Below are 12329 nucleotides of genomic sequence, written 5' to 3'. Positions count from 1 at the left end.
CTCGGATGTGACATAGTTCTCCTCTACCGCTGCCACCAACATGCTGGCCCGTTACAAGCAGCTTTTTCTTCCCTCTCTCATAATGTTGGAAGATTCAGGACAGGCAGAAGACAGGGCTTCTTCACCCAGTGCATAGAGAAACTATGGAACTCTCTGCCACAAGATGTGGTGATGGCTGCCGACACAGATGGCTTTAAAAGCATATTCTTCTTTTTCTTCTTCTACTGCTGTGTTTTTATATCCCACCTTCCTTCCAAGTTGGGATTCAAGGTGGCTTACAACCTTTTAAAGACACATTATAAATACAAAGTAGTAAAAATACACCTAAGTAGTAAAAATGCACCAATTTAAAACGAGCATTAAAAGTTTACTCTGACAGCAGCCCAGTGGTTAGCATTGTCTGTACTTAGTTTTCAAAGGCCAAGAAAGACCTTGGAGTGCTGGAGGAAGGATAACAAAGAGGAAGCCCGTCTAACCTCACTTGGGAGGGAATCCCACAATCTGGTCAGCCACAGAAGATGCTCTTGTGTCGCCACCAGCTGAGCCTCTAACATTGAAGGGACTGAGGGAAGGGGCTCACCCAAGGTTCTTAACACCTAGGCAGGTTCATAAAGGGAGACATGATCTTGCAGGTAGACTGGTCCAAGCCATACAGTGGTACCTCGGGTTACATACGCTTCAGGTTACATACGCTTCAGGTTACAGACTCCGCTAACCCAGAAAAAGTACCTTGGGTTAAGAACTTTGCTTCAGGATGAGAACAGAAATTGTGCAGTGGTGGCGCGGCGGCAGCAGGAGGCCCCATTACCTAAAGTGGAATCTCAGTTTCAGGTTAAGAACGGACCTCCAGAACGAATTAAGTTCTTAACCCAAGGTACCACTGTATAAGGCTTCATGGGTCATAACCAGCACTTTGAATTGTGCCCAGAAATCAGAAGCCAGCAAAGGTTATATAAATTCAGGTGTGTGGTGGTGGTGCAGCGATCAGTGGTCACCAGTTACGATGCACTTGTTGAAATTTCATCTCCTGCAAGTCTGTTGCCTTGTTTTCTATTATACTTCTGGTAACCTCGCTTGCCCCTTTTGGGGCCTGGAGTATTTTGGGGGTGGTTTTGCTTGCCAGCTCTTTATATAGAACCTTCCAGAAAACGGGCCAGCCTCAACTTTCCTTGCAGCTATTTATATGCCTCTGGGTGTTGCCTTGGCCAGTGGATCTTTGTCTGTGGTTCTGTAGAGAAGGCTCCTCTCTAATTACCTCACAAGGAGCTCTTGGGGAGAACAACACACTTGCCTCAGAATGGAAGCATCTGTGCTGAGAGCTATGAGATAAAGGGCACTCTCTGAGGTGGGTCACCGCAACAAAGCTTGAGGAAATTCATTCCATGGGTAATGTGTGCTTGTTCAACACGTGTGTGCATGTTCACACACACCTCCCTTTGTTGGTAGCACAGATGTCACAGTAGTGACAGGTTTGGTGTCAAAACCTGGGGGTAGAATCCAGTGTAAGACCTGCTTGGCCCATTAAATTGATGGATATGACGCGAGTCAGTGTGGTGCAGTGGTTAAGAGTGTTGGACCAGAACCTGGGAGATCAAGATCCGAGTCCCCACACAGCCATCAAGCTCACTGGGTGGCCTTGGGCCAATCACACACTCTTAGTCTAAACTACCTCACAGGATTGTTGTGAGGATAACATGGGGAGGAGACCTGTGTACAGCTCTTAGAGCTCCTTGATGAAGGTGGGAAATAAATGTCAACAACAACAACAACAACAACATAAAGGTTAACTTCATCCATTTCAATGAGTAGAATTTAAGCCACAACTTCACTATACATTTAAAGCACTCTTATACCATGTCTCACCCTGAAGAATCCTGGGAAGTGGGGAAGGTCATGGCTCAGTGGCAGAGTATCTGCCTTGCATGCAGAAGGTCCCAGGTTCAATCCCCAGCATCTCCAGGTAGGACTTAGAAAGGCTCCCTGTCTGAAACCCTGGAGAGCTGCTGCCAGTCAGTGTAGACAGTACTGAACTACATGGTCCAGCAGTCTGACTCAGCACAAACTATTTTTCTATGGTCTCCTTATTCCTATAATTTGTAAAAGGGAATTGTTAGGTAACTCCTATTCCCCAACCTTTTGCTCTAATGCAGCAGCCTCCTCTGATTCTGCCATGTATACACCTTTCTTCCCAGTGGCGTAGCGTGGGTTCTCAGCACCCGGGGCAAGGCAAGTAATTTGCGCCCCCTAACCCGGGGCAAGGCAAGTAATTTGCGCCCCCTAACCCGTGGATTTTAGCACTCGAGTCTCTTCCGCGCGCCCCCCAGATGTTGCGCCAGGTGCAGCAGGCCCCCCTGCACCCCCCACGCTACGCCACTGCTGCCACCACAAGTCTTCAGGACAGCCATCCGAAGGCTGGCGCGGGGAGAAGGTCTCTCCGCCCCACCGCCAGCCTTCGGAGGAGGTCCGAGGACAGTGGGGTTCCTGCTTCCTCGAGGAGGGCCGGCCAAACGCGCCCCCCAAATGTTGCGCCCGGTGCGGCTGGCACCCCTGGCACCCCCCACGCTATGCCACTGTTTCTTCCCCATTGTCACTATATTTCTGTCTTCGCCCAAAAGAAAAGCGATGCCCAACCTGGTGATACAGAATAAATGATGTAAGGATGGAGCTGCAGCCCAAGATAGGAAAAGAGCTAGTAAGGGAACACCTAGCTACTTAAAATGAATTCAGATCTCCAGGATATGATGAGCTGCAGCAAAGGGTATTAAAGGAGCTTGTGGATGTAATTTCAGAGCCTTTGTCTATGATCTTTGAGAATTCTTGGAGAACAGGTGAGGTCCCTACAGACTGGAGACAGGCAAACGTCTGACCAGTGAGCTTGACATTGATACCAGGGAAGGTCCTAGAACAGATCATTCCACAGTCGGTCTGTGAGCATTTAGAAAAAGATGCTGTGATTACTAAGACCCAACATGGGCTTCCTAAAAAAATCATGCCAGACCAATCTCATTTCTTTTCTTGATGGAATTACAAACTTGGTGGAATAATGTGTCCCATTCTGGGCACCACAATTTAAGGAGGATATTGACAAGCTGGAAAGTGTGCAGAGGAGGGCAATCAAGATGATCAAGGCTCTGGAAACAGCCTTATGAGAAGCGCCTTAAGGAGCTGAGAATGTTTAGCCAGGGAAAGAGGAGACTGAGAGGAGATATGATGTTGTTGTTGTTTAGTCCGACTTTTCGTGACCCCCTGGACCAGAGCACGGCAGGCACTCCTGTCTTCCACTGCCTACCGCAGTTTGGTCAGACTCATGTTTGTAGCTTCGAGAACACTGTCCAACCATCTCGTCCTCTGTCGTCCCCTTCTCCTTGTGCCCTCAACCTTTCCCAACATCAGGGTCTTTTCCAGGAAGTCTTCTCTTCTCATGAGGTGGCCAAAGTATTGATGGCTATATATGATAGCCATCTTCAAATATCTTAAGGGCTGTCACATGGAGGAGGGAGCATGCTTGTTTTCTCCTGCTCTGGATGGTAGGACTCAAACCAATGGTTTCAAGTTACAATAAAGGAGATTCCAACTAAACATTGTTGGGGGGGGGATTCTGACAGTAAAAACTGTTCAGGAGTGGAACAGACTTCCACGAGAAGTGGTGGACTCTCTTTCCTTACAGGTTTTTAAGTAGAGGTTGGATGGCCATCAGTCATGGATTCTTTAGCTGAGATTCCTGCATTGCAGGGGGCTGGACTAGACGTTCCTTGGGTACCTTCCAGTTCTATGATTCTATGAGTCTATTTAAGAACTTCTCCTCCAGCAGCAACTTGTTTGGCCAAAGTTTTGGTGAGTGCCATGAATTCAGTAAAAGTGGCATGCATACACATCCTGAGATCTTGGCTTCTGGAAACTCCTAACATAGTCACTAAATTGCCAGGAAGAACAAAGTGATGCCAGAGAGTCCTGGTGCGAGGAGGAGGGGGAGGAGGAGGGAAGGAAATATCCTTGCCATCCTCCCTTTTCCCTTGGAATGTTGATACAAATCAGCAGTTGTGGCATCTTGGGACCTAGGCCATCCTTGTGGCTTCTTCTCCCGATGGTATGACAAAATCCCACAAGGGGAATGGACTCTAAGCTGTGGCCAAGTGGGCAGGGCCATCACCCCCAAACCCTGAATGCCCATGCTGAGCTAGTCCATTGCATTGAGCACCCTGCCCTCGATCAGAGCACCATGGACTTCTTCTGCATGGGCTTTCTGTGGATGGGCTTGTGGAGTGTTGGTCCAGCCTCCAGCACTTTCAAGGTAGGTGGGAATCTTAGTATATCCCCTGAATTATTGTTGCTGTTGCTGTTTTAGTACTACTATTTTGTAGTTCTTCATATTGCCCATAACTTTTTGTTAGTTAGTAGAGCCATTGTGATGTTGCCAACTAAGCACCACTCACAGTAGACCCATTGAAATCACCACTCATTTCAGTGGATCTGCTCTGAATAGTACTAGCATTGGATTCAACCCACTGGAATGAATGGGCATGACTAATATTCCAGTGAGTCTACTCTGAGTAACACTTAGTTAGAATGAGCCCTTTATCGTTAAACAGTGATCATCAGATGCTCATTGTTACAAGAAAATAATGACAAATTTTGTTACTGAGAGGATAATTAACTCCTCTTGAACTTTTTTTAAAAAATGTGGGGGGTGTTTATTTGCGCTCTTTTATTTGTTCACATATTCATATTACTTAGAGAAAATCATCCTGTCATCCGTCTCCCTGTTGCAAACTTGATACGGTTAAGTCAGCTTGAGCAATCAACCATTCCAAATGCTTTGTGGGACAGTTTCTAAAATTAGAAAAAGGCTTTTTTTTGGGATTTGGCTTGGTATGATATCTTTTCTCAGTAGCAGTTGAAAAGATTTGCAGCCCCATTCTGTGCATGTTTTACTCTGAAGTAAAACCCACTTAAAAACAATTGACTCCTAGGTAAGCGTGCACAGGATTTCAGCCTTTGACTGTAATTCTTTACCCTAGAAATGCAAAGTGTGGATCAGTTGCTGCGGGAGATTTGTTATAGCTACAGGTGGGGGAGAAATTTTATTCAGGCCACATATAAAGGTGAATTAACCTAATCTGTGCTTTTTAAAACAATACATGAAACTAAACTCAGCTATCCCCTTCAGATTTGCACTTCTCTACATTTAGCAGTGCGCTTTCCCAGCCAACTGATGTGTACAAAATGCATATATTAGGGTAACAGTGTGCATCAGAATGTATGTAGCTCTGAAAATATCATACAGTAATGTTGTTTATATTAGGGGAAAGTGCTTTACAAGAATGTGTGTATTAGTCAAAACTGCGAACAAAAAAATGTGTGTATTCGGAGAAACTTGCTCAAAAATGCTGGTGATTGTCATTTTCAAAAAAATAAATATCAGAACAATCAATTTAGATCAATTTAGATTTACAATAGCAGAATAAATGAAAGAAAAAAGTTTAGGTTGTGGCTGGTTCATCAGAGGAGAGAGTAAGGGAGGGCAGAACCTGTTATCGAAAGAGAAGATTGAGTCACTTCTGTTAACAAATTGAATAACCAAATCATCATAAATTTATCAGTTTTGATCTCTCCCAATGCCTTTCTCCTCTCCTATTTAGACCATTGTGCTTTGGTGCCTGTTGAAAAGTGAGGCAGGTTGTGGATCCAATTTCGCCATACAGTGGATAATTTTATAAACTTCTATCAAGCTGCCTCTTACTTACCTTTTCTCCAAACTAAAAAATCCTAAATGCTGCAACATTTCTTTATATGGGAGTCACTCTATTCCCTCAATCATTTTGGTAGCCCTTTTCTGAACTTTTTTTCAACTCTGCAATATCTTTTTGGAGATGTGGCAACCAGAACTGTATGCAGTAGTCCAAATGAATATGCACCATAGATTTGTATAACAATATTACGACATTGGCAGTTTTATTTTCAATTCTTTTCCTAATAATCCACAGCATAGAATTTGCCTTTTTCATAGCCACTGCACACTTGATTGACATACTCATCAAGCTACCTACTTTGACCTCAAAATCTCACTCCTGGTCCATCACCTCCAGTTCAGACCCTGACTTGCAACTGCTGTACAGCAGTCTTCCTCAAGTTCAGCCCTCCAGATGTTTTGAGACTACAATTCCCATCATCTCTGACCACTGGTCCTGCTAGCTAGGGATGATGGGAGTTCTGGGCCAAAAACATCTGGAGGGCTGAGTTTGAGGAAGCCTGCTCTACAGGGTTTCATACTAGAGTTTTTTCCAGCCCTATCTGGGTAGACCAGTGAGTGAGTCTCAACCTGCATACAAAGTACATACTCTATTACTGATCTACAGCCAAGTGACAACAAAGACACCTTTTTGCCTTTCTAGTCTGCACAAGCGTGAATCACTAGAATGCCGTTTTCTCTCTTATTTATAGGGCTCAGAGCTTGCTGATTCAGATGTGGCTTTGAAGTCTGCTATGGTTGAACAAAGGGATCTTCAGAAGAACCCCAGTACATTCTCCAGTAGAAGCCCTACAGCTTCAGATATGGCTTCCAAAAGACCAAAGGAGGATGGAGAAGAGGAGGGGATTCTCACTTTCAGAGAAGAGCCCCCGAGCACCACTTACAAGAAAATGACCAGATCTAGAATGCTCGGCTCAGAGAAGAAAGGAAATACTGATGTCTCCACTGCCAACAGTAATTCATGGCCCTCTTTTGAGCTCCAGGATCTTCATGGGATTAGTAACAATGGTATCCTTTTTCAAAGCCCTTCCAAAGAAAGTCAACTGGGTATCAAGAAAGTGGATATCACAAGAGCCCTGGATGAGAACACTAAAGGAAAGCCAAAGGGGGATATTGGGTCTTGGGAGCAGTCCCCAACCACCATCATAGACCTTGACAGCCCTCTCACCCTCTTGAAAATCTCTGAGGATGGGAATGAATTGCCTGAAAGCAAACCTAGAGCCTTTCTTCCTAACTCCAGTGTGAAGAGTGCAATCTTTGTGGATACGGGAGTTGTACTTCACCCTTCCAGAGTTTCTGCAGCACCCGATGGTGCCACAAAATCACTGAAGACTCCCTCTGGCTTTGTCAAGGGACATGTCCATAGACAAAGGACTTTGACTCTGTTGAAAGGTGTTTCCACTCAGAACATTGGTCCTACCCACTCTTTGCAGTTGATAGAGCAGCAAAAAATCCTCCTTAAACCAGGACCCCGTGGCCTACCTGGGCCGCCAGGTTTGCCGGTAAGTATTAGCTGCAGATTGGGCTCTATGTGGATATCGACACATGCAGTCATGTTCAGTTCTGGGACTCCTGATGTATTATGAAAAAATAACTAGTGTTGCTCTTCTTTCTAAGTCAAGTTGAGCTATCGGCTCTTTGTTTGGTGCCAAGTACAGTGCCTTGGGACTTGGGACACGGGTGACGCCGTGGGTTAAACCACAGAGCCTAGGACTTGCTGATCAGAAGGACGGCGGTTCGAATCCCCATGACGGGGTGAGCTCCCGTTGCTCGGTCCCTGCTCCTGCCAACCTAGCAGTTTGAAAGCACGTCAAAGTGCAAGTAGATCAGTAGGTACCGCTCTGGCGGGAAAGTAAACAGCGTTTCCATGTGCTGCTCTGGTTTGCCAGAAGCGGCTTAGTTATGCTGTCCACATGACCCGGAAGCTGTACGCTGGCTCTCTCGGCCACTAAAGCGAGATGAGCGCCGCAACCCCAGAGTCAGTCATGACTGGACCTAATGGTCATGGGTCCCTTTACCTTTACAGTGCCTTGGGAGAAGTGAAGGAGGAATACTTGGTCAATGGGTCAGTCTGACCGTGGAGGAGTTTTATCAAAGTCTGAACATGTACATTGTGTTTTCTGATTCCCTGACTCCTGAGTTGTTGCTCATTGAGTCTGATAAAATGGAAGGCAGGGAGCCCAACAGGAGATAGAACCAGAGTCAGTGACCGGCAGAGCCAACTAATTCTACTTTCCCCCTCTCCCTGCTGAGTTCTGCAAGAGCAACCCTGAGAGGAAGCAAGTCAGGGGCACTCCTTGAACAGGTAGGAAGGCAAGTAGGTGGCCTGGGGAGCAGGGACTGGTCAAAGGTGAGTTGACATCAGTGGGGCAGTGTGCTATTTTCCCTAATGGATCAGCCTCCACTGCTGCGTTGCCTTCACCACTGAAGAAAGACCAGCCATTTTGGGCCTATTACTGGAGATTTCCCCTGCTGTACATTTTTTCCTCTGCTTTGGAAAAGCATCTACCACTGAGTGGTCCCTTCCCACAGATTAGCTTAAGATGACCTGCGATGCACCCTCATTCAAGGTCATTGATGTGAATGGAGCTCCCCTGGTGTGCTTTGTGAATAAGAAGTAATCTAGAAGACATTTAAGATTGTAGATTGCCAACTCTCCTCATTTAATGTTGAATCCCAACATTAAATAACTTGGTGGTGTCTGCGTTGCTTTGCAGGGCTGTCCAGGGAGACGCGGAGCAATGGGACCAAAGGGAGAGAAGGTAAGTAGACTGGGAAGTGCTTGAAAATAGGTGAACACTGTCAATGTATAGATTAAAAAGATGAGTTATTTTAAATTCTCATTTAAAACCATGAGTGCTGTCTCCATTAAAACTTCTGAGCTCATAAGTTAAGGCTGGAGACAAAGTCATTTTATAGAGAATTGGAAAATGCATAGTTTTCTATGTCATACACTAGGCATTTTTTCTTAATCCTGTTGAGAGCCACACTGCCTCTTGCCTTACTTTCTCCATCATAGCTGCAGTGCCCTCAAGGCTCTGTGCCCAGTGTGCCCAAACTGGTCATGCTTCTATAAATCCACCCATGCTGGCAACCTCCCCTGAAGAAGATTGTTCAATCCAATGTCCTAATCTGAAACTTGGGCACAATAAGAACTTTTACCAATGGGCCACTTAATTAATTAAGCTCTTGTCCTCCTTTTCCTCCATAATTGTCTGTCATTCACCCTAAGGGCCCTGGGCAAGTTTTTAATACAGTATTAAAATCAGTCCAAAACAACTGAGAAACCCAGAAATAAGTTGGATACTAAAAAAAGAAAAATGGAACTCAAGTCAAAAGCCAGGGTAAAAAGCTGCATCTTCAGCAAATTCATGGAGGGTAAGACTATCAATGGCTGATAGCCATGGTGCTAATTTCTCCCTCTACTTTCAAAGGCAGTACAGTCATACCTTGGATCCTGAACGCCCTGGAACTTGGATTGTTCCGGCTGGTGAACATTCTTTTGGAACCTGGATGTCTGACAGGGCTTTGGTTTTCGAACGTTTTGGAAATCGAATTCCATTCGACTTCCAAGGTATGGCTGTATGCCTCTGAATACTAATGGTTGGGACTCGCAAGTGGCAGAAGAGTGCAGTTGTACTTGAAGGCTTCCCATTGGGGCATCTGGTTGGGCACCGTTAGAACAGGATATAAGATTAGCTGAGCCTTTGGATTTGAACCATCAGGGCTTTACTTTATTTTTTCTTATAATGTTTCTCCATTCCTTCTTCTAAGCCAGGCATCATTTTTATACCAGGCATGGAGAAGGAAAAGCTCCCTTATTGGTGTTTAATATAACAACGGTTTTAGGGCAAGGGTGCACATCCTGTGGCTCAGCAACTCATTTTTGTGTGAGTCATGAAGAGTCAGTGGGACCCATTAGAGGCAGAGCACACCAGCATGGGAAGTGAGATAGGTTGTGCACTTCTGCTCTAAGCTGTTTCCTAGCCCCATCTGAAAGAGGCACAAGGCCTCCCCATGAAACAGCCCTTTTTAAAGAGAGAGAGAGAGAGAGAGAGAGAGAGAGAGAGAGAGAGAGAGAGAGAGAGAAGAAAGAAAAGTTTGTGCAGTAACTGCAATCCCTCATGTTATGAAACTGTGTGGTCAAGGCTTGAAACATCTTAAAGAGATTCCTCTGGCAGGCTTCGTTGATTTGGTACAATCTAATTTTGTATGTGGGTGGCGCTGTGGGTTAAACCACAGAGCCTAGGGATTGCCGATCAGAAGGTTGGCGGTTCGAATCCCCGCATCGAGGTGAGCTCCCGTTGCTTGGTCCCTTGTCCTGCCAACCTAGCAGTTCAAAAGCACGTCAAAGTGCAAGTCCGGCGGGAAGGTAAACAGCATTTCCGTGCACTGCTCTGGTTCGCCAGAAGTGGCTTAGTCATAATGGCCACATGACCCGGAAGCTCCCTTGACCAATAAAGCGAGATGAGCACCGCAACCCCAGAGTCGGCCACGACTGGACCTAATGGTCAGGGGTCCCTTTACCTAATTGCTCATAGCAGTCCAGAGTGATGCTACATTGGGGACATTGCAATAAATTACTGCCTGCTCCTCATAAACTCAAAACCAAAGACCTATGACAAATGTCACCGAATTCTGCCAAGCCCCCATTAACCCCCAATGCTGCTGATCTGATCCAGCGGCATCTCTGTTACCGCAAGGAAGTGACAGCACAAATGGGTTCCCCAAGGCAGCTTTGCAGTGGGATAAGGTCAGGACCCTGGACAGCACCAAGGGTGCTAGATCAGAGTTCAGAAGCAAGGGTTTCAGGACCACAATGTCCTCTGAGGCAGCCATTGGCCCCTGAGCAATAATGTTTGGGGCTGCATACAATACTCGTTCTACTCAGAGTAGCCCCATTGAAATATATGGACATGACTTAGTTGGTTCCAACCCTTCATCTGCAGGTGCTCTTCAGGATTTTCTCAGCCCTCTAGGGAGTCAGAAGTCCATTCCTCAGACTCCATGGCAAAGATATATCATTGGGGTTTGGAGTGGGGAGCTAGGTATGGAATTTGATGCTGGATTCAGAATGGGCCAAGATGAGCTGTTACTACTCATAGACTCTTACGGCTTTGGGACCAGAGCTCTGACAGACGTTGGGTGCTAACATCATGCCTGATCCTTATCCACCCACAACACCTGCTTACCTTTGACACCACTTTGAATCTACATAAGGATACACAAACAGTGCTATACTGTGCTACAACATTGTGTTGATGGGTGTAGCCATGATGGCTATGTTCTAACTCCATTGTTGGAGGCAGTTTGCCTCTGAATACCAGTTGCTGGGGTTCCCAGAAAGGGAGAGTGTCACTACTGTGTTCGGGTCCTATTTTGTGGGCATCCTGAGAACACGATGTTATACTAGATGGGCCTTTGGCCTAATCCAGCAGGGCTGCTCTTATGTTCACATGTGGCAGATTGAAACAAACAAAAACTCTGCTGTTCTACCAAAACCAAAATAAAGAAGGCACAATTTTCTTTTCTTTAGGGATACCCTGGTGGAATTGGACGAACAGGTCCTACTGGCGACCCAGGGCATCCTGGAGTGCCTGGGGTCCCAGCAGTTGTTCTCTGGAGGAATTCAAAGGAGGATTGGCTGTCATTTACTGTAAGTTAAGAATTAGTGACCCTTGGGGGGGGGCTGCCAAGTGTCAGAAGCATAAGTGTACACGATTAACTACTCCTGGGCCCCAGCTGCACTATACATTTAAAGCAGTATCATTCCACTTTAAACAAGTCATGGCTTCCCTCAAAGCACACCTGGAATTGTAGTTTGTTGAGGGAGCAGAGAGCTGTTGTGGTGGTGGTTTATTCGTTTAGTCGTGTCTGACTCTTCGGGACCCCATGGACCAGAGCACACCAGGCACTCCTGACTTCCACAGAGAGCTGTTAGAAGACCCCTATTTTCCTCACAGAGCTACATTTCCCAGTTTTCCGTAGGAAGAGGCTGTCAGGGATCAGTTTGCATGGGAGGGGGGAGAGACAGGAATGTACAGAGAGCCTCCTCCTGTGCTGAGTAGCTGTACTTCCTCAGAGTCAGGGGAGGAGACGCTGTCAGGAGACACAGAAGATGAGAGAGGGAGGAACCCAAAGGCTGCTACCAGAGAGAAAGGAGCAATCTCCTTTGTTTAGTTTTTTCATGTAAGAAGAAGAAAAGGGGGTGGCTTCCAGGGTTTCTCTGCTGGAGAGGGAACAGGCATGGAGCACTTCCGGATTCTGTTAGCGATTAAGGCAGACATGCTTTTGAAACCTCTGCCCTGTACTTAGTTTTGGCGCTCAATAAATCCTGTAAAAGACAGGCTGGAGTCCCGGGCTGTTATCTCCACAAGCAGCCATTAACCATTCTGACAGAGGCACTGATTGTTAAAACCACTCTGGGTCACAGCTCTATGAGGGGAATAGAATTCTCTTTCGCAGCACCCTCAACAAACTACAGCTCCCAAGATTTGGGGAGAGGGGATCCACGACACTTTTAAAGCAGTATGATACTGATTTAAACGTGTAGTGCAAAGCACCCAGTATTAAGAGATTG

At 46.1% G+C, this 12329-nt stretch overlaps 2 protein-coding genes across 3 annotated transcripts in view; one reads left to right on the top strand and one right to left on the bottom strand.

Annotated features, from left to right (window-relative positions):
- Window positions 1–12329, bottom strand: part of SLC31A2 (solute carrier family 31 member 2) — a 537879-nt gene that overhangs the window by 316952 nt on the left and 208598 nt on the right. The window lies entirely within an intron of this gene.
- Window positions 1–12329, top strand: part of LOC308578981 (uncharacterized protein) — a 148431-nt gene that overhangs the window by 51730 nt on the left and 84372 nt on the right. For both annotated transcript variants that reach the window (XM_081179605.1, XM_081179606.1), the window contains exons 7-9: window positions 6442–7251; window positions 8467–8511; window positions 11286–11405. In XM_081179605.1, the coding sequence (XP_081035731.1) occupies window positions 6442–7251; window positions 8467–8511; window positions 11286–11405 (975 nt within the window). The remainder of the gene's footprint in view (window positions 1–6441; window positions 7252–8466; window positions 8512–11285; window positions 11406–12329) is intronic.

Source organism: Podarcis bocagei (assembly GCF_964188305.1).
Source record: "Podarcis bocagei genome assembly, chromosome: Z".
NCBI classification, from domain to species: domain Eukaryota; kingdom Metazoa; phylum Chordata; class Lepidosauria; order Squamata; family Lacertidae; genus Podarcis; species Podarcis bocagei.
Note: the sequence above shows the minus strand (reverse complement) of the source record. Positions and strands in the feature narration are given on the sequence as shown.